The sequence below is a fragment of the Solanum pennellii genome, chromosome 12 (genome assembly GCF_001406875.1).
Source record: "Solanum pennellii chromosome 12, SPENNV200".
Classification (NCBI taxonomy): Eukaryota; Viridiplantae; Streptophyta; class Magnoliopsida; order Solanales; family Solanaceae; genus Solanum; species Solanum pennellii.
In genome coordinates, this window is record NC_028648.1 from 82,210,277 (window position 1) to 82,231,615 (window position 21,339).

Here is a 21,339-nt window from a genome sequence, read left to right on the forward strand (position 1 = left end):
CTGTAGTTGAATTTACGACATGTGATCAGATTCGTGGAAATCAACCCTAAAAATAAGTTTCAGGCCTTCATTTAAATTACGGTCCGTAAGAATCAGCCCAAAAATTTATTTTTGAAAGTTGGTTTTACGATTCTAGTAGTCTATGGATCGTATGTAGAGTTTGTAGTTGTCAGACTCAAAAAAGTTTTCCGCAATAATCGTTTTTGTAAAGTTTTAAACCAGACACAAAATTAGACGGAAAGCAATAGACTAAACATTTCATAAAAAAATAATCCTTACATTACCAATCTCTACTTTACTAATCCGTACTTTACTAATCTCTGCGCTATTAATCTTTGTACCAAACGTCCCCCGAGCCCTAATAGAACAAAGAGGCTTTGCTACTAACATCATTTATTTGTACCCAAAATGAGTTTTCAAAGTTCTCCCTTTGTAAGTACATTAGAATTTAAGGCAAGGGCTCTTGTGAATCTCCCAACCTCAATAGATGAAGGAATGCATCTGTACCTGTAACGAAGTTAGAGATTTCGTTAAGGATGTTGAAAGTTTAATAACTACGATATAGTTTCTTGTATACGCAAACATAACTCTTCGGTGAATGTAGATATGATCAATAGAGTGGTTACCATTCAAAACTAAACGACCACAACCCTTCACTCTACGTGACTACGCTACTGTTCATGTAACATCCTTTCGTGGTTTCAACGAATGAAGCATCTCAGGCTAAGTTACATATACACAATACAATTATGCAGATTTCTGAACTGTTATGGTCAGTCATAACAACGATGATATAATATCGAAGAATAAGGTATCATACCATAGCCTTCCATCGATAGAATCTGCAAATCTCCTCCAAAGTAACGAGCATATAAACGACTTATTGGAATTCCATATCCATAACCAGCCATGGTGCAGGCTGTAGCTGCACCAGTAGATGTGAAGTCCTCGTCCAGCGGATTCTCAGCTGTACTGTAGAGATATGTAAAGATTTTGGGAAGGCCACTTCTTGGTATTCCACCTCCTTCATCAGAAATCTGTATCAAAACGAGCATACTTAGTAAGTTCCCGACATAAAGAGGAACAAGTCTACAATGATAAGGAACTTTCTGCAACGAAAAGAGGTCATGCCTTAATGGTGACATCCTCTAAACCACCAGCAACTATTATACGAATAGGAGGGGCATCATCGTAAGAATCCATGAATCGTTCTTGTACAGCACGAGCTGAGTTCTTTACCAACTCAAATACCATCATATGCAGATGAGATGGAACATAACTGCAGATAAAAAAACATAAAACAAAGAAATATAGGACCTAACAGAACATCGTTTTGTATAACGAATGATATGGTCATGATTTAAGAAGAAAACATACGGGAATGTCAAATTAGGATCTCCGTAAATGTTAACTGCAGGTGCACTGCCATATTCACGTAAGCACATGCTCCGTGCATCCTCACTGGCATCGCGTGCAACCTCCAGAGGAGACATTTTTGTATGTATATATCCCACACAGTTGGGAAGTGGATTCGGATCATGTAAGGCTACGTGCTGCCCTGCATTTAACGAAAACTTATCTGTAAAACCACATTTGTTGAAATGAAACAACTTATACAAGATAAAGATCGATACTAGAAGAATCAAGCATGGAGCTAACCGATGAGCATACGAATCCCAATCCTAGATAAGTAAAATCGATCAAGAAACTGGTGTACTTCTTTCAAGTCCTTATAATCGAACTGAGGCCGTTCTTTCTTGAGTTGTTTGACTCCCAAAGCCATCATAGGAACGACGTTATTGTGCCTGACCTTAATCATCTTAACCATTTGTGTAAATTTCAACTCATCGTTTTTATCCTTTATTTCTGGATAGGATCGAAGGTCACGAAAAGAATCCAAATACCAATCACGAACCTAAAACAGAGAAAGCAGTATACAATTAATGTACAATAGGAAGGGATCTATCCAATTTAGTCTAATTATCAAACACCAAGTTACAGAATTACATCGACATGTATGGGAACTCGAATTTGTTGGAAATTTTAAAGGTATACATATGATTCGTAGAGCAAACTCAACTTTGGGATGCATATTGATTGATCAAACACCAGAAAAACAACAGAATTAGGTGAAAACGAACGAAATATTAACAGAAGAAACAATAAGAACGTTCTAACCACACTGACTCAAACGGTCAATAACGTGGATGAAAACCATTTTGGAGATCAAGATTCAAATCCCAACAACAAAGACGCGAATCAAGTTGGCTTAAACAACACCGTCATTTCTACTACTACAATGAATCTTCCAACAACATAAACAACATACAACAAATTTACAAGTAATTCATCATTTTTCACACATTTTAATTCGATGAAACCAACACGCACAATGTAAATTCCACGAGTAAACCAACCTGTAAAACAGCATTCTGCGTAGACAATCCATAAGGAAGATTTTCAAGCTCAATAACTCTACGAGCAATTCGAATAGGCAACTCTTTATGAACAAATTGAGCAGATATCAACAAATTTTTCGAAGAACCCCCAAAATTCATCATCTGTTTTAAACTAACACCAGTTTGTTTCATGCTTCCCCATTCCTTCACCTCCTCTGCCAATTCCTTAACGACGCTATCACTCAGCTTCTTCTTCGCCATCAAACAAAACTTTTAATAAAAACACACAATTTTAACAATGATAAAGTAAGGTACTTTATAACCTCAAAACAAAACAATACATTTCAAAAAATCCAAAAATGGGGTTCATGTTTAATTCAAGAATCCAAAAGGGGTCTAGAAAAGAAGTGATTTTTGTCAATAAATGTTGATATTAATGGAAAATTTAATTGACCTATAAGAAAAATTTGTTCTTTCATAGCATGGAAGAAGACAGTTACTATACTTAATGCAAAGCAATAGGATGAGAAAAGGTCAAATATACTTTCTTCAGCTTCATTTAAATATACTTCTTTTGATATATTTTCAGTTAGTCGTCATTTATAATGCAAGATTTGTAATGTAAGAATTAGTGATCCAAGATTTATAATGTAAGAATTAGTTACGTAGAATTAGTTACGCAAAATTCGATAAGATGTAGTAATTTATGTGGTAGTTATTGTAGTAGTTATTTGAATAAACATTAGATAATAGATGAATTGATTTATAGTTTTTGTATGTTTTAGTCACTAAATATTGTATTTGATGCAATAAATTGTGTCTATTACTAGCATATCAATTATTGTATTTGATAGCTTTTGCTACTCAAAAGTCAAAATTGGCATGTGATGTTTGAGAGATTTTCTAGGTTTAGATTTTTCACCAATTTAATTCAACACAAAACTTGTCATTTTGTGATTGGTTAACCAACCAAGCAAATTAAGCAAAGAGGTTTCAAGATAGCAAATGACGATCCAACGAAGATCTTTTTTTTTTTCGTTGAAAGAAGGGTGTGATCCGAACAAAATCGATGAAACGGAAGAAATTCGAGTGAATAGAAGCACAAAAACAAGAGGTGAAAAATATTTTAGCTGACAAAATCCATGGCTTTTTATAAGCTGCAAACATAATCCCATCTTGTCACAAACAAGACATTGAAAGGAGAGTATAGGGACACAAATGTGGGCAAAATCTAAGATAAAGTAATAGCCAAACTAGCACTTATCTAATCACCACCAGCCTTCTGGTAAACATAGGTAAGCCCACATTTACCACAATAGTGCCTGTCAAAATGGTTAGCCATGAAGGTTCCAGCGCCACACTCAGCGTTGGGGCACTCCTTGCGGAGCCTCTGAACCTTGCCAGAATCATCAACCTTGTAAAACTGGAGGACAGCGAGCTTAACCTTCTTCTTCTTGTGCTTGATCTTCTTAGGCTTGGTGTAAGTCTTCTTCTTACGCTTCTTGGCACCACCACGGAGACGGAGGACAAGGTGGAGGGTGGACTCCTTCTGGATGTTGTAGTCAGCTAGCGTTCGGCCATCCTCGAGCTGCTTACCGGCGAAAATCAATCGCTGCTGGTCTGGTGGAATGCCTTCCTTGTCTTGAATCTTAGCCTTAACATTGTCAATGGTGTCTGATGACTCTACCTCTAAGGTAATAGTCTTGCCCGTCAGGGTCTTCACAAAGATCTGCATTTTTCACCACTTGGTGCACCAGCTGCACAACTCAACAAAGAGCATATATTCAATATATTAATGACTACATCACAATTATAAACAAAGCGGGAGTCGACTGTATAAATCCCTTGCACTTATTTCATACTATTCCAACCAAATCAAACAAAGCACAGATATTTATCAATCAACTAAGTCTCTATTCCAACAAAAAAAAGGTTTCCTTCGTCACCATTGTAACTATTTACTTCGTTTTATCTTAGAGCTCTAGAACTATTCAATTCTATTTGAGCCAAATCACTGACTACAACTACATACGATGCATAGATACGAATATTCCTTCAATCAAAAAACTAAGCCTCTGTAGCAATGAAGTTATTGGAGTTCCTCTATAACCACATTAGACAAAGGAACATATATAACTTGAAGAAATCACAAGAAACCATGATATCGTGTGCGTGAAAGGGAGTCAGCTATGAATTATATGCAACTATTCAATTACACCCGAGCCAAACCAAGGACAACACCTCAATTACAAACAAAACTAACATTTTGCTCTATTTGGATAATATCAAACAATATACGGACATTCCATCAATCAATTAACTAGGCTTCTATTTCTGTAACCATTAAGGCATATTTTGGGGCCAATTTAAACAAACACTTGTTTAGATTGTAAAAAATCAAAACAATGATATGGGGAAAATATTTTGCTCAATTCAGGTCAAATCAAACATAGAATAAATCTTTCATCGATCAATCAACTAGGCAAAACAAACAGATCTTGCATCGATCAGTCAACTAGGCATCTGTTTCAAAGAAAAAGATTGCAGTCCCTCTATAACTACGTCTGTCTAGTATAGCCTAGCCCAATTTAAACGAGAAATGTGTATTAACAAGTAAAAATCACAAGAAACAATGATATGTTGAAAATGGGGTCAGCCATATGAATACACTGAAATTATTCACTTCTATCTTGGCAAAATCAATGAATACATAAACCTTCTGTACCATTTTTTCTCTATTCAGGTCTAATCAAATAATAAGAAAAGTTTCATCAATCAACTAGGCATCTGTTTCAAAGAAGAAAGTTAGAAGTTTCTCTACAAGCACATAGGTCTAACAAAATGAATATTCTGCTATGTTGCTCAGACTCTTCAGAAATGGCAATGGGTGTGTATCGGATTCTAAAAAAAAAGTGCATTTTTCAAGAATCCAACAAGGGTGCAGCATCGAAAGTGAAGAGTTCATGCAACATAAATACTCAACACCCATTTTGCTCAATTCAGATCCAATCAAACAAAAAACACATCTTTCATCAATCAATCAACTAGGCATCTATTTCAATGCATTAAAACTACAGTTCCTCTAAAACTATGTAGGTCTATTATAGCCTAGCCCATATTAAATGAGAAACATATATTAACATGTAAAAATCACAAGAAACAACAATACATGAATAATGGAGTTTAGCTATATGAACATTCTTAAGCTATCCATTTTTATCAATTCGGGTCAAATCAAACAAAGAACAAATCTTTCGTCAATCAATCAACTGAGCATCTATTTCAATCAACAAAATTGCAGCTCGGGTCTATTCTATACCAAATTAACATGTAAAAATTACTAAAATCACATCGAACAACATATAATCAATAAAATATGAGCAAAATATCAAATCACTAAATACAATTGTGTTTTACAATACAAAAAATCATATGAGAAATTGGAACTTACAAATTTGAAGGTGAAAAAGTGCCGCTACACTGAGAGCTGAAGGAAGAAAAATGGCGGTTAGGGTTTATGAAAAATTTATAGTTCCAATTTGGGCCTCAACTGGGCTTGCAAATAATAATCTGGGCTTAAACCCAAGACCCGTTTGTTTCAATGGGTTATCAAAATGGGATCTTTGGTAAATTGGATCGAACGGTAGGCGTTTGACATAAAAATTATGATACAAAACAAAGGTATTTGGATGTCAAATTATGTTGTTTAATTAAAGTAGTGTTATTTAACATGCAATTGACATGACAAAAAGATCAACGAGAGCACAAGTCTATAAACTATGGACTCGTTTGGTTATCGAGATGGAATACGATATTGATGAGTAATATTCATTAGAAACAAAGTTATTATGATATGTGTAGTCATCGTATAGCTCATGCATGTTGATACAAATAATGTCTTTAGTTAGGACTTAGGAGTAGGGGTGGAGGCAGCAATATGTCGAGGGGTGGGGGTTTGGGGGGGTCACCCGAACCCCCTTCAGCGAATTTTTTTTTACTATTTATATTTGGTTCAAACTTATTTTTTATATATGTACAGTAGCTGTCAAACCTTTTTTGATTAGTTTGTATATTTAATTTTTCAGATTTTGAACTTTTTTATTTAAAATTCTAGCTCGAACACTGCTTAGGAGTATTATAACTTACAGTAATATACATAATATATTATTTTGAAATATACATTTTTAAAACTATCAAAACTTGTTCATAAATTACATTCAGGAATAATAATTTTAAAAAGAAATAGTCATCAAAAAATATTGCAATAATGGACTTGTTAACGGTAATGAAATATTCTATTTGAAAGCTATAGGTAGTAGTTATAATAAATGTTAATTCATTTCTTAGTTTGACCCCACTTTGAATTGTTGAAATAACTATAATTATGTAGTGAAGGTATTTTTTTTTTCAAAATTCAATTTTTATATGATCTAAGCACATGAATATATTATAGTTCATAATAAAATATTGAAATATCTTAAAACATTATATTGATAAATAGCATATCTCTATGTTTTTTTATAAATAAATATTTATAATTATGAATATTCAAATATATAAGTTTATAAGGATTCATTAATCAATTTCATGGTATATAACATTCCTTCATGTCAAAGCATGAGTCTTTTTCTCAAAATAGTCTTTTTCTCAAAATATAAATGTATGAATCAAGCTTCATATTTTAAAAGATTTGAGATTATAATATGAAAATTCAAATTATGATTTCAAATTATATGTGATATCACGACTCTATATTATATGTTTAAACAAAAGCTAAGTCCAATTAAAACTAATAATATATATCTTAGCGAGAAAGTTTCACATTGACAAATTTCTAACTCCAATTGAAGTTTCATATTAAAGATAAAATGTAAAAAATTTCTTAATTAAGACTTCATACCAAATGTTCAAACTAAAAACTTAACAATGTAGATTTACTTACCACTTCATTTCAACTTTTGTCGATAAAAATAACGTCGTAGGATCGTAAAACTCACAAACAGACTTGACTTCGTCGATTCAAACAACATCATCAAATAGTAAAACATACAAAACAAACCTGACTTTTGTCGATAGAAATAACATCATAGGACTGTAAAATTCATAAGGAGACCTTCACTTTCATCAATAAACATCATATCATCGAATCGTAAAACTCACAAGTAAACATGACATTTGTCAATAGAAATAACAACAAAAAACCGTAAAACTCACAAATAAACTTACTTTCGTCAATACAAATAATATCATGTAAGACCATATAATTCACGAGCAGACTCAAACACCGCGATTATAAAACCAAAGTTATGTTAGCAATGCAAGGGTGTCATATGCACAACACCACATTGACAAGAAAGAGAAAAGAGAGAAAAAACAGAAAAAAGTGAGCATTGGCAGCCTGTATTTCCATCATTATTTTTGGTTAATACCAAACACACAAATTAAAATTAATTCTCTTTTCCCCTTTTTTCTCTTCAAGAACCCTAAAAACCATCCCAAATCCAATTTTCCCCTCTTTGGGTTTTGTTCCTTGTCAAAAAAAACCCTATAAAATCTCAATCTTTCCATCTTTAGAACCTTCAGTTTTCAATTTCAGTTTTTTTGGTGTAAAATGGGATGAATTCTGTGAAATTTTGAGTTTTGGGGAGTTGGGTGTTTGTAATTTGATTTGCCGGTGAAGAATTTGTTTGGGTTCTAACCGGCGGTGAAGGAAGAAGAAGAGAAAAAAGGGGGATAACGATTGCTCAAAAAATGGCGAATTTGGACTTACAAATGAACCCACAAATGGAACAGATCCATGGAGAGATTCGGGATAATTTCCGAGCTCTAGCGTAATTTTCTCGTCTTTATTGTGACAATTTAATGAATAATTGCAGTTTTTTTTTGCTCTTTTTGATGTGCATTGTTTATGTTTAGATGTGTAAATTGGAATGATAAGGCCTCGAATTGAATTGGGAAAGGTATTGAGCATTTGGACAGACAATTTCATTAAGGTCGGGATGGATTCGTAGTTGTTATAGGCGTTGTTTGTTGTACTAGAGATAAAAATGGAATCTTTGAATTTTTTGAGGCTTGTAGTGTAGTATAGAGTAGATAATTGAGATATTATTGTATATAATGAAATATGACTGTCTTCCCTTTGTGAGATAAACTTTGAGTTCAATTGCTTTTATTTGTATGCTTCGAAGATGAAATAAAAGTAGTCTCACTCTTGTATACGGAATAGCTACTCCGAAAAACATGGATGGCTGGGATTTTGTATTATTTTTCCTATATTGGTCTTCACTGACGTTCATGCTCAAAAGCATAGACTTGGCTAAAGGAAGATGGTGGTGGTACGTGAACAGTTGGACCAAAATAATATTCTAATTATGACAGAATTTATGTCGCTGACCTGTCTAATTTGGGATTGAGGTTTAGTGCATCAATTGATTTGAAGTTGCGGGTGGAATTCTGCCTACGTGTGCAGAGCTTGGATAAAGCAAGAGTGTTGCATAAATTGATAATGAGACTACACAAATAGTCTAATCACGATATAGAGGATTTTGTGTAGCTTATCCCAACTAGTTTCACTGTGAGTTAGTTAATTGATTGATTGAAGCTGGGATGAGGTGGGGGTTTCAGTTAGAGATTTAAGTTAGTTCGTGATGGAGCTCTGGGTAGATGTCTTGTAAGATTTCATGAATTTTAATAATGGATTCATTATCCTCCGTGTCATTATTTTTGTTGGTTAGCCACTCTGCTAAGTTGTTATAGTAGCTTAAACTCTTTTTTTTTTGTGACCAATAACAATTGAGTTATTTCTCTTGCGGTCGGAGCCCCTTTTACCATTTTAGCTAGTCAAATAAGCTCATGCATTCAGAAAATAAGGACCTGAGTTAATTTACGATGTTCTTTGAGGGCTATTGCTAAATGAACCATCCCGTTTGCCAAGTGCTGTACTTTGGAACAATAACACATTATAGGAGATTGTGATATCACAAATTTAACGCTTTCATATGTCATCCATTTTGTCCGTATGTATTGTTTTCTTCTCTGTCCATTATAGTGCTTGTTATACCTATGGTTAGAGTAGTAAAATATTGAAGGTTGATAATAAATGGTAAAATGTTGAAAGATTTATATGACTATGAATACATGCCTAATCGAAACTTTCTAGATCATTATATAATGCATTAAAAAATGTACATTTTCCCCCCAACACTAGCTCATGTACAAACTAGTTTATTTACCCCAGAGCAGAAAGCACCTTCTTATAAAAAAAAAGGATGTACCATTTTTAATGACGGCGGTGTTTGGGCCAACTTGTGCTCACCTTGTTTATTCGACCGAGTACTTGCTAGCTCCTACCATCATAGGTAGTAGGTAAGTTTGCCCACCAAGGCTTAGGCAAGTGCGATCACCTAGTGTTTTTTTGCCTCCGTCGGGATTTGAAATTTAGATCTCATTGGTTCTCCTCCCACCTCATTGACCACTAAGTCACACTTTTTGGTTGTGGATGTACTTGGAAAAAATACATTTTGTTTAAATGGTAACAACTTTTATAACTGTAAATGCACATAAGGCTGTGTGAGCCGTATTCACAGAGATATAAGATTACCAAAAGTATTCTTCCTTACGGGCACTCTAGTACTTGTAAAAGGGACTCAGTGTCATCTATATGCTCTTGTTTACACCAAAAAGGAAACAACATGAAACAATTTAATTTTATATTCTGGATTGAGTTTCTCTTATCTTCAAAACATCATGAGTTCCTCTCTGTCCATATATGTCCTCCTTATACAGGCAGGTGTTATGATCTATCTTCTTTTCTGTTCTGTTATTCTTCCACTTTTATGCCAGCTTTACAAAAAATCCAGAGTTTTTCTTTGCATTGTCCAACTCAAACCTATCATAGCTGGAAAAGTGTCCCGTAGTTGTGCAGTCACTTTGCAATGTAAAAAAACAAATTGCTATTTGTTTCTGCATCTTTACTTGAAATAAATATATTAGTTTAATGGATCAAGAAAGGTGGGAATAAAATCTGCAAAGATATATTAGTTAACTCGTTTGTTTTAGCCATGGTACCGACCTGTTCTAGCTTGACATTAAGGCATAGCAGTAGTAGTTATTACTTTTGCAGCATGTCGTTCATTATCTGTATCAAAACTTCGTTTCTGTTATTCTGTCTCTATACTTGGAAGTGCTTTGTAGTGCTCTTGCCTTCCGTATAACATTTCGGTTCCTTAACAAGCACGCATGTGTATGCCCATAATCACTTCTTTTCATGACATGTACACTATTTTTCACATCTTTTTCCGTGTTTCCTCAGAAATGGATTTCAAAAGCTGGATAAGATCAAAGATTCCAATAGACAGAGTAAACAGTTGGAAGAACTTACTGGAAAGATGAGAGAGTGCAAAAGGTACCTTTTTTTTTATCTTTTACCTAATTTCATACTTGTATAGCTGGAAATACACACCACTTAAACATGAAATGTTTGGTCCTTCCATTATTTTATGAAAATTTACATTTGATCCTTCAAAAGGTATATCAGGAATTCCAGCTATTAGAATACTGGATTTATGTCTAAGCCGAATAAAAGTCCTCAGTACCTACCAAAACAAATTATAGTGGTATTTATCTTGATCAAAAGTAATTATAGTATTTATTTGGTCTTTAATTTAAACTGCTGTTTTCAGCTTCTTATTTCTATATAATATTGTTATTATACTTGAGTTGTTACTCTCTCATTAGAAATAACGGTGGTTCGTGAATTATCTCTTGGGTAGTGAATAATTAGTTTCCATGTTAGGGTGATTGTTAATACTTTTACTTTCCCATTCTTCTTTTAGGTTAGTTAAAGAGTTTGATCGTGAAATTAAAGACGAGGAGAGTAAAAGTCCTCCCGAGGTCAACAAACAACTCAATGATGAGAAGCAATCAATGGTAAGTTGGATCTCTTATAAAGAAAAGGGGTTTATTGGGGATCTCAATTGAGCTTGAAGTGGTAAGCAGCATATGTATTCCAATGATGGTTATCTTAGTTTATTCTGTGAACCTGTGCTAACTTCTTTTCATCCAGTTCCCGTCCCGTGCACTTGCATGATGATTCTGTCGTTGTAAATATAAGCGTCCATTACCTTGCAACGAGAAACAATTTTTCGTTTTGATTTAGTTAACATTGTTACTTTTGGCAGTGATGTTTTGTGTAACTTAACTTTTCATAATAGGGCTACTCGATGAGAAATGAGCTTCTAATTGGCATTGCAATTTTTGCAGCTTTGGTGTCACTCTCATTTCCTTTTTGTTTTTCATGTTTTTTTTTACCATCAAGGTTTCTGTGATCCATATAACACAGATACAACGGATCCTATAAATATTCTTCAAAACCACCATGTTATTGTCTTTTGGTGTGTGCCTTTTTTTATCAATTGCAAACCTCACTATTCCACTTTGGATATACATAAGAGGCTGTTGCAATGCGATCAAGATATGTGGGTGGCTAATATGAATTTTGGGCACTGCCTTTACGAGACTACACGTTTGTTTGGTCCATTCACTATACTAATATTACACATATCAGTTCTGTGGAACACTGCTCTAAATTTTTTTAATTTTGCAGATCAAAGAGCTAAACTCATATGTGGCCTTGAGAAAAACGTGAGTTCTCAACAAATTTATTCTTTTTTCCACTCTGGTTTCTGCTCCAGAAATTTTTCTCCTCTTTTGTCTCAACTTGCATGCTGTTTCACATGTTGTGTAGATTGTTTGGAAGTTGGATATGTTAATGAACTTTTACATTTGCATGGCTTTGTTTGCGAATTATATGATGTGTATACACAAGCACCGACTCAAGGCTGCAAATTGCAATCCCATTATACATCAATAGGCCTTTTCTACTCAATAAAGTCACTCCTTCCACAAAAATTGAATGACTACAAAGATAAATCCGTCAAATGTTGGGATTTGTTTCTGAAATCAATTGGATTGACTTCTTGAGAAGAAAATTTCTTTCATTGGGAAACTATACAAGAGTACTATGAATCCTCATTTTAAAGAAGTACTTCGAAAATTAAAGAAAAATATGTCTAATGAAATCTAAATTAGTCTCAAGAAAAGAGTTCCTAAAACCTGATGTTGCTCTTTCATTATCTAGTTTGTTCAGGTTCTCTGATAAATAAACAGTTGGTTTTTGTTACCTCATTCTTTCAATTGGCTGGGATGCAGGTATATGAGCAGTCTTGGCAATAAGAGGGTTGAACTATTTGATATGGGAGCAGGTGGAAGTGAACCAACAGCAGAGGAAAACGTTCAGATGGCATCAGGTTGGAACAATAACCTATTATTCTTAGACTTTCAGATGGAAACATTTATTTTCCAATTATTCTAGGGAGCATATTTGTAAGGTTCTGACTTTGTTTTCCCAGCTTCTCTTATCCAATTATTCTTGGACTTTCAGATGGAAGCATTTCTTAGAAGTTATTTTTGTTAGATCTTAATATGCATGGCTTTATGTTATACTAGTGACCTAAAAAACACATATTCGGCCACTCTTGGAATGTGTAATCCACCTGCTGTTCATTACTACATTTGTTCCTTAAATCCATAACTTAAAAGAATACAGGGTCGAGGGTATAAACTCACTGCGCCTGTTGATTCATGATTACTGAGGATTCCAATATCATGTTCCTTAGTTGTAGAGAAGAATCTGAACTGAGAATGCATCCAAGCAACTTGTGGACCCGCTATACTGGTCTTCTTATTCATTTTAATCTTTACGCAGAAATGTCAAATCAGGAGCTCATCAGTGCTGGAAACAAGACAATGGATGAAACTGATCAAGCCATTGAACGCTCCAAACAGGTTCAGTAGTTCATTTTAACGTTGTTTCAGCATATCTACCATCCGTATCTTAAAGCTTATTTCTACTCTGTAGGTTGTTCACCAAACAATTGAAGTGGGAACACAAACTGCTGCTACCTTGAAAGGCCAAGTGAGTGCAATTATTCATCTCCTTTGATTTGTTTTGTCTTAGAATATCCATCTAACTTTTTGAGTCTCTTTGTTATGTAGACTGATCAGATGGGTCGTGTTGTCAACGAGCTCGACACAATTCACTTCTCCATTAAAAAAGCATCCCAGCTTGTCAAGGAAATTGGACGGCAGGTATGTTGTAAAATCCTCATATTTATGAAGTGTTTTGTATTCTTTCATCTCTTTTGATTAATTAATCTAGCTCCCAATTTTTTCAGGTTGCCACGGATAAATGCATCATGCTTTTCCTCTTCCTCATTGTCTGTGGTGTAGTTGCCATAATTGTTGTGAAGGTAGTTTCTCATACCATGGATTAGTTTAAGTAAATACACATATCAAATAATTATGGGGGACTCCCACAGTTTTGAAGCGGGAAGTCCAACTTTATATCTATATGCAAATATATTACCTTCTCAATGAAATAACAAACATATCATAGATATCCTTGCTACACCTTTCAACTCAAGAGCATATATTGATGCATAAAGAGCTCGTATCTGCTATGAAAGTGTTACTTCAAGCTCTTAGTACTCTTAGCCACTTCCTGCGTAGAACTCTGCAATCTTTTAAGCGTTTGCTTGACTACATGTAGATACTGTGTTTTACAGCTGAATTTCTCTGTTCGTGTGTTTTCAGATTGTGAATCCTCACAACAAGGATATAAGGGATATCCCCGGACTGGCACCTCCAGCACCTGCGAGGAGATTGCTATATGTAAGGCCCGGACAAGATTTCATGTAAATCTTTAAGGACGGATCCATCCAATTTTCTATATGGTACCACTGTAAAGAAGTATCAGAGGAATGCTATCCGTGGAGAGCTGCTCGTTTACTGTAATCTCCCTGTCTAAGTTGTGCATACCGTATTTGCTCTGTTGTGCATTTCTTTTTCCCTTTCCATTCCATTTTCGTTTATGTAAATGTTACACAATATTTGTCCTTTATTCGCCTTTTTTTGCATTTTATGGTGCATTGGATTCATTCTGTAACCTCTTGGAGTGTTAGAAGAGTTGCAAGCAGACAAGAGTACACCAATATACTACTCATATGCTATTTCTTTTCTCTTCAATGTATGTATGTATGTCCAACAATGGTGTTTTGAAGTTGAACTAGACGACTGTGTGCGCGAGTTACGATTATTTACTTATCTTTGAAGTGTGAAATCCCTCTTCTGGAGCCAACGGTGGCCTTACCTCCCCCTCCCTACTTGCAGGGGCGGCTCGATACGACTCATGTGAGCGTAAAGCTTGGGGTACAAATGGATTCAGGATTTAAAGTTTGTGGATTTACAGAATCGTCATTCTCATTATTCTTTAATGACAATGATAAACTTAACGAGTGTACATTTTATTTTTCATAATGACGGTATTTTGAATGTACTTACATGCACTTTGACTATTTTATCGAGTTCTTGTTACTTTTCACTTGCATAAACACCAGTTAACTTTACATATCTAAGTTTGGATGAGTTGAATTATCTGATAATTGTGTTGATGGAAGATAACAAATAAAATGGATTAGTTGGAATATGTTAATTCGGATACCAATGCTATTTTTTAAAAAATATATAAAAAACTATTAAAAAATGAACATCACATACAAGTTCTATAACTATTGTCCCAAACAAGAAAGATTAATATCTTGATCAATCTTGATTTGGTTGTAGTAGGAAGATATGCTTTTAATCATTTCATTTTTTTCTTTATACTATATGGTTTTTGACTTTGCATTTTCCTATAATCATATGATCTTATACTCCAATGATAGCTTTTGCTTTCAAAATTCAAAATATTTGAAGAGATTACTCGAAAATTGTTGCTAAAAGTTACTCAGTCAGACTATTAAAGATCGCAATATAGAATGGATAGAATCTCTTCACTCCTAATTAAAGATCTCGTACTAACAGTTGTATGTTGAAAGTAGCAATTAAGCACATGATTGGTTGTTTAATTATGTTTATGTGGTTGAATTTGGTCTAATCCTAATGAAAAAGGACAAAATAAAATTAATAATGCTAATACTAAAAAATTAATAATGCTAATGGTATGTTATCAAATATGGTTAATTGATAGCTAAGTTATTGGGTCCCTTGTCTTTTCATTAGTCAACAAAACCTATCTCATAATGAAGAATATTACATAATATATAAGTGATGAATATAAAACATAATCAGTAGGTGTATGTAGAATATTAAAAATTTATAAATATAAGATGTATATTCATGGTGGTTATATAAGATTAGACAAGATCTTAAAAAACTGTTACGATATAGAAGATGAAATAACATATATAGATAATAAAATTGAAGAAAATCACTTGTGATTGTTCAGTCATGTCTGCGATTTATTAGATAAATTTATGATCGTTAAAAGTGATAAAATCGACTTAATTATATATAAAAAGAAATTATTTCGAAAGACGTTGTATACCTAATTAAAAATCATCGTGAAAGAAAGAAATGTATATAAATCAAATTAACAAGGGTTAGTTTTAGATTAGTATATTTACCTTAGATTTGATATTTTAAACTTTAAAGAATGTTTTAATTTATAATTTAATTTTGTATAATATTGAACAAATATAATGTTATTAAATAACGATACAAACTATATATAAATATTTCTTATTCGTATAATTAATTTTAACTCGTTCGAAGTTGAAACATAATTATTATTATTGACATTATTAGACTAGTAAAGTAGTCAAATTTTGTGGCTACTTTTTCCTGCCTGGTCGAAAATGAAATAGACACAAAATAACACATTTAAGACTATAGTCTTATATTCAAGAAAATTCTCAGTTCTACACACTGCAGAAATAGTACATCTTTGAAAAAAAGGATGTAATCGGTAAGAAGGTACGAGAGGTTATTTTTTAAAATCAAAAAAGATAGAGGTATATTCAAAAAATAATTGAAATTGAGGACGTGAAGGGTCGATGTTGGGTAATTAGATAAGACATAAGTCCATAACTTTAGTTTACTGCGGACATGGCTTTAAATAGGAAGGTTTGAAGATCGAGATAAGTAATTGAGGGTGACACGCTATGTGTGGGAAGAGGACGGGGTTATTATTTAGTAGTCACGTTATATCTTACTCTTTATTGCGTATTATCACATATTGTTAGCTTAATTTACTTTGTATGTTGTTGTTTTGTTATCATATTAATCTTGCAAATTTGTTTCAAAAAAATTATTTCAAGTCATCGGTCTATCGAAAACAACCCTCTATTTCATAAAAATAAATATAAAATCTGTATATCTCAGATTCTTCTCAGATCCATTCATGAAACTATATTTTTGATACTATTCGTATTGTACCTAATATCGTAAATAAGTTGTAAGTTTGGTGACAAACAAAGAATCGTTAAAATCATTCATAAACTTTAAAATTTAAATTCGTCCTTATTAATCTTATAAAATATGCAAAATAATTATTATTAATAATAATTGCAACCTTCATAGAAATGTTCATTGGTGACCCACAACACGAATGGTACATTATATTTCTAAGACTTCCACCAACCAAATCAAACACCTAGATAGCATTGTTAAGATATATCGAGTAGCGATAGAATTAAAATTTTATTAAAAACACAAAATAAGTGAAATTAATCAGAATTTAATATTTATAATATATATTTAAAAATAATTTTAATTATATATAAAAAATATTATTTTTTTATTTAGCACGATTCATATAAATCGTCTTGATCCTACCTGACTTCGTCTCGAGAGGATACGGGGGACAATCATCACCTGCCATAGGACATAATCAGATTTTATGTGTACAATACATTAGTAACAACCAATATAGTATTCTTTTGTGACCATTAGATTTTTTTTTATGATAGTAATCGCGAATTTGTTAAATCGTGTTTGTTGTCTATTTATGCGTGCGTATTTTTTTAACTTATTATTGACATATATCTAATTTCATCACTTTTTTATCTTTCATTTTTTAATGTCGATGTATGTATTAACTCAACGTAATATTTTTGCGATTGAATAAACAATTATTTATACAACAAATATAAATTAAACAAGATATGAGAATTTGTTTATTAATTTTATAAATTAACAAATTAATACTTTAGTTTTAAATAATAGTTGTCATAAAATAGATTGGTACTGCCATTTGCCACCGTCAAAATATTTAATTTGGTCGACATAAAATATTTTTTGAAAATATAAAAAGACATTCAACAACCGTCCAAGTCTTATTTATTTTTTCTTTTTTGACTTGCTAACCCCACATTTAAACAATCAAAATAATTAATAAATGCAAATATGGAAATTCACAATTTTCATGATTCTTTTTTAAGAAATCAAAGAGATTGACAGTTTAGAAGGCCTAGGTGTGTCCATTGTTTATAGTAATACCTAACTATGAGGGGTAGTTTGGTCGGAAAATAAGTTATTTCGAGATTTATTATTATTCTTTAACGAGGCATTCTTAGTAAGGGCGAATCATTTGCTTGATTATATTCTAATTTTTTGTACGTCATCGCCACTCGCTCCTATTAATTGAATGTTCAGATGAAATGTTCGGATTGCGATGATGTTACCAGTTCGTTGTTTACATATAGATAAAAATTATACACAAATCGACGATAATTTATTCGGCGATTTTATTCCAACGAACATAAGATAAATTCATTCTAAATTTAGCTTTAACAAATTATTAAATGCTAAACTAATAGTAGTAATTATCTATAATTTATATTAAATTATCTGATTACTCTATATTTATGGGTGATATAATTCTACAACTACTCAAGATATGACATATATTATAAATTTATAATTATAATTCTTATATAAAGGGAAGAACAACATATTTCAATTAGTTGTAGATTAAATGAACTTAAGTTTAATATTATAAAGACCAAACACACAACTCAATACTATTTTGAGGGATCAAAGGTGTAATTATGTTATTATTATTATTANTATCTAATTTCATCACTTTTTTATCTTTCATTTTTTAATGTCGATGTATGTATTAACTCAACGAAATATTTTTGCGATTGAATAAACAATTATTTATACAACAAATATAAATTAAACAAGATATGAGAATTTGTTTATTAATTTTATAAATTAACAAATTAATACTTTAGTTTTATATAATAGTTGTCATAAAATAGATTGGTACTGCCATTTGCCACCGTCAAAATATTTAATTTGGTCGACATAAAATATTTTTTTGAAAATATAAAAAGACATTCAACAACCGTCCAAGTCTAATTTAATTTTTCTTTTTTGACTTGCTAACCCCACATTTAAACAATCAAAATAATTAATAAATGCAAATATGGAAATTCACAATTTTCATGATTCTTTTTTAAGAAATCAAAGAGATTGACAGTTGAGAAGGCCTAGGTGTGTCCATTGTTTATAGTAATACCTAACTATGAGGGGTAGTTTGGTCAAAAAATAAGTTATTTCGAGATTTATTATTAATTTTTAACGAGGTATTCTTAGTAAGGGCGAATCATTTGCTTGATTATATTCTAATTTTTTGTACGTCATCGCCGCTCGCTTCTATCAATTGAATGTTCAGATGAAATGTTCGGATTGCGATGATGTTATCAGTTCGTTGTTTGCATATAGATAAAAATTATACAGAAATCAAAAATAATTTATTCGGCGATTTTATTCCAATGAACATAAGATAAATTCATTCTAAAATTAACTATTATGAATCTTTTCAAATTTAACAAATTATTAAATGCTAAACTAATAGTAGTAATTATCTATATATTATATTAAATTATCTGATTACTCTGTATTTATGGGTGATATAATTCTACAACTACTCAAAGATATGACATATATTATAAATTTATAATTATAATTCTTATATAAAGGGAAGAACAACATATTTCAATTAGTTGTAGATTAAATGAACTTAAGTTTAATATTATAAAGACCAAACACATAATTCAAAACTATTTTGAGGGATCAAAGGTGTAATTATATTATTATTAGTATCATCATCATTATAGTAAATTAATAATAATGTGTCTCAATAAATTTCATTCAAATTGCATCATTGCCTGTCCCTTTCCACTCTTTATTACATATAATTTTAATTATTAATACCCACTAACCTTCTTTTCTTTTCTTAATATTTGTAACTACATCAACTTTATTTTATGTTAGAAAAATACATAAGTATCCCCTCAATTTATCTCCGAAATATCAGAGACATACATATATTATACTAAGATCCTATTACCCTCCTGAATTTATTTTTTAAGTAATTTTCTATCCCTTTTCGGTCTACGTGACATTAATTTTAAAAAAAAGTCAACCAACGTTGAACCCACAAGATAATGTCACGTAGACCGAAAGGGGCAGAAAATTATAATAAAATAAGTTCAGGAGTAATAGGACCTTAATATAGTATAAGTGTGTCTTTGAGATTTCGACCATATGTTGACGGGGTACTTTTGCATTATCCCTTTTATGTTTGACTCACTAGCCAATTATTCATTATATATCTTTCTCGTGTCAATTTAAGTATCTTAGTTTAATCAGATACAAACTTTTAAAAATAAAAAAAAATGATTTTTAAATTTAAATCTTATGATCTTAAACTTGTTATTGTGTACTTAAAAATTAGAAAACTTACTAAATACAGAAAAAAACACTCATTTTAGATAAACGATAAAAGAAAATAAGAAACTTAGATTGAAACAATATGATTTGTAACAAAACAAATTATTTCGAAAATAACAATATTACGTAAATTGAAACGGAGAACCATTATAATAGTACTAATATATATATATCCCAAGAGACAGGAAGCTGCATTTGCAGAGCACTGCAAGTCTGGTACTCCAATTACTTTGTCTCCAGTAGTATTAATTTGAGAGATTCTTGATAATCAATCACATTCATTAGTAGACTCAATTTCAAAATCATTTTTGAACCAAAAAAGCTAACTTTTTTTTTCTTGCTTCTATTTTACTGTAAAACAAAGCATTACCAAACACTGATAATAACCCCACATTTCCATCTCAAAGATTTCATGTTTTCTTTGTTGAGATTTCTCTTNACTTGATTTAGCATTGAAAGATTGAATCTTTTGTACATTTAATGTGTTTTATTTGAGCTTGAACACTTGACTTAGCATTGAAAGATTGAATCTTTTGTACATTTAATGTGTTCTATTTGAGCTTGAAAACTTGATTAAGCATTGAAAGATTGAATCTTTTGTACATTTAATGTGTTTTATTTGAGCTTGAACACTTGATTTAGCATTGAAAGATTGAACCTTTTGTACAATTAATGTGATTTTGTAAGCTTGAACACTTGGTTTAGCATTGAGAGTTTGAATCTTTGACTTTGATTTGTTCTACATTGAAGAACTATGTAATTTGCATGCATTTATTGTAATAACTCTTACCTACTTTTGTGGTATATTTATGGTAGTGTAAATATTGAATTTTTGAACATATTTTGTGTCTTTGCATTGGAAGTTTGATTCTGTTGTACATTTTGTGTGATTCTGTGAGCTTGAACACTTGATTTAGCTTTGGAAGTTTGTATCTTTTCCTGAAGTTGGTCTTATTTCCTATTCAGTTAAGTATAATGTTTCTTTCTGCTTCCTAAATGGAACTAATATCGTTCTCTTTTTCTCTCATAAATCTGCCTTTGTCCAAGCTTGTAAAACCCGATGTGGCATATTGATGTCAGTGTAAATATAATCTAACTATAGTGAGAATCCTCTATGTACTGGAATCGATACAGAGGATACATATAGCTGCTTTCAAATAATTTCGGATTGAGAGATAGTTGATTGATTGATCTCGCGATCCCTCCTCTTATTTACTTCCTACGAGTTAGGTAGTTATCGGCTAGTTAAACGGAAATCTTTTTATTGAAATGCATTTCTCTGCTGGTGTGTCTGAAACTT

General features: G+C 32.0%; 3 protein-coding genes across 3 annotated transcripts; 1 reads left to right on the forward strand and 2 right to left on the reverse strand.

Moving 5' to 3' along the window:
• Positions 1 to 230: 230 nt before the first annotated feature.
• On the reverse strand, positions 231 to 2,660 carry LOC107006756 (pyruvate dehydrogenase (acetyl-transferring) kinase, mitochondrial-like). The gene is made up of 6 exons (XM_015205274.2): positions 2,418 to 2,660; positions 1,660 to 1,915; positions 1,378 to 1,558; positions 1,132 to 1,279; positions 821 to 1,037; positions 231 to 507 (listed from the first exon to the last, which is right to left on the reverse strand). Exons 1-6 carry the CDS (start codon positions 2,658 to 2,660, stop codon positions 449 to 451), a joined length of 1,104 nt encoding a protein of 367 aa, XP_015060760.1. The 3' UTR covers positions 231 to 448.
• Positions 2,661 to 3,508: 848 nt separating this feature from the next.
• LOC107007547 (ubiquitin-40S ribosomal protein S27a-like) lies at positions 3,509 to 5,982 on the reverse strand. Its single transcript, XM_015206213.2, has 2 exons — positions 5,851 to 5,982; positions 3,509 to 4,156 (listed from the first exon to the last, which is right to left on the reverse strand). Exon 2 carries the CDS (start codon positions 4,132 to 4,134, stop codon positions 3,664 to 3,666), a length of 471 nt encoding a protein of 156 aa, XP_015061699.1. The 5' UTR covers positions 4,135 to 4,156; positions 5,851 to 5,982; the 3' UTR covers positions 3,509 to 3,663.
• A 1,753-nt stretch (positions 5,983 to 7,735) lies between these two features.
• LOC107007494 (novel plant SNARE 13-like) lies at positions 7,736 to 14,553 on the forward strand. The gene is made up of 10 exons (XM_015206135.2): positions 7,736 to 8,230; positions 10,711 to 10,803; positions 11,234 to 11,327; positions 12,004 to 12,041; positions 12,609 to 12,706; positions 13,165 to 13,244; positions 13,318 to 13,374; positions 13,455 to 13,547; positions 13,634 to 13,708; positions 14,052 to 14,553. Exons 1-10 carry the CDS (start codon positions 8,151 to 8,153, stop codon positions 14,154 to 14,156), a joined length of 813 nt encoding a protein of 270 aa, XP_015061621.1. The 5' UTR covers positions 7,736 to 8,150; the 3' UTR covers positions 14,157 to 14,553.
• The last annotated feature ends 6,786 nt before the right edge of the window (positions 14,554 to 21,339 follow it).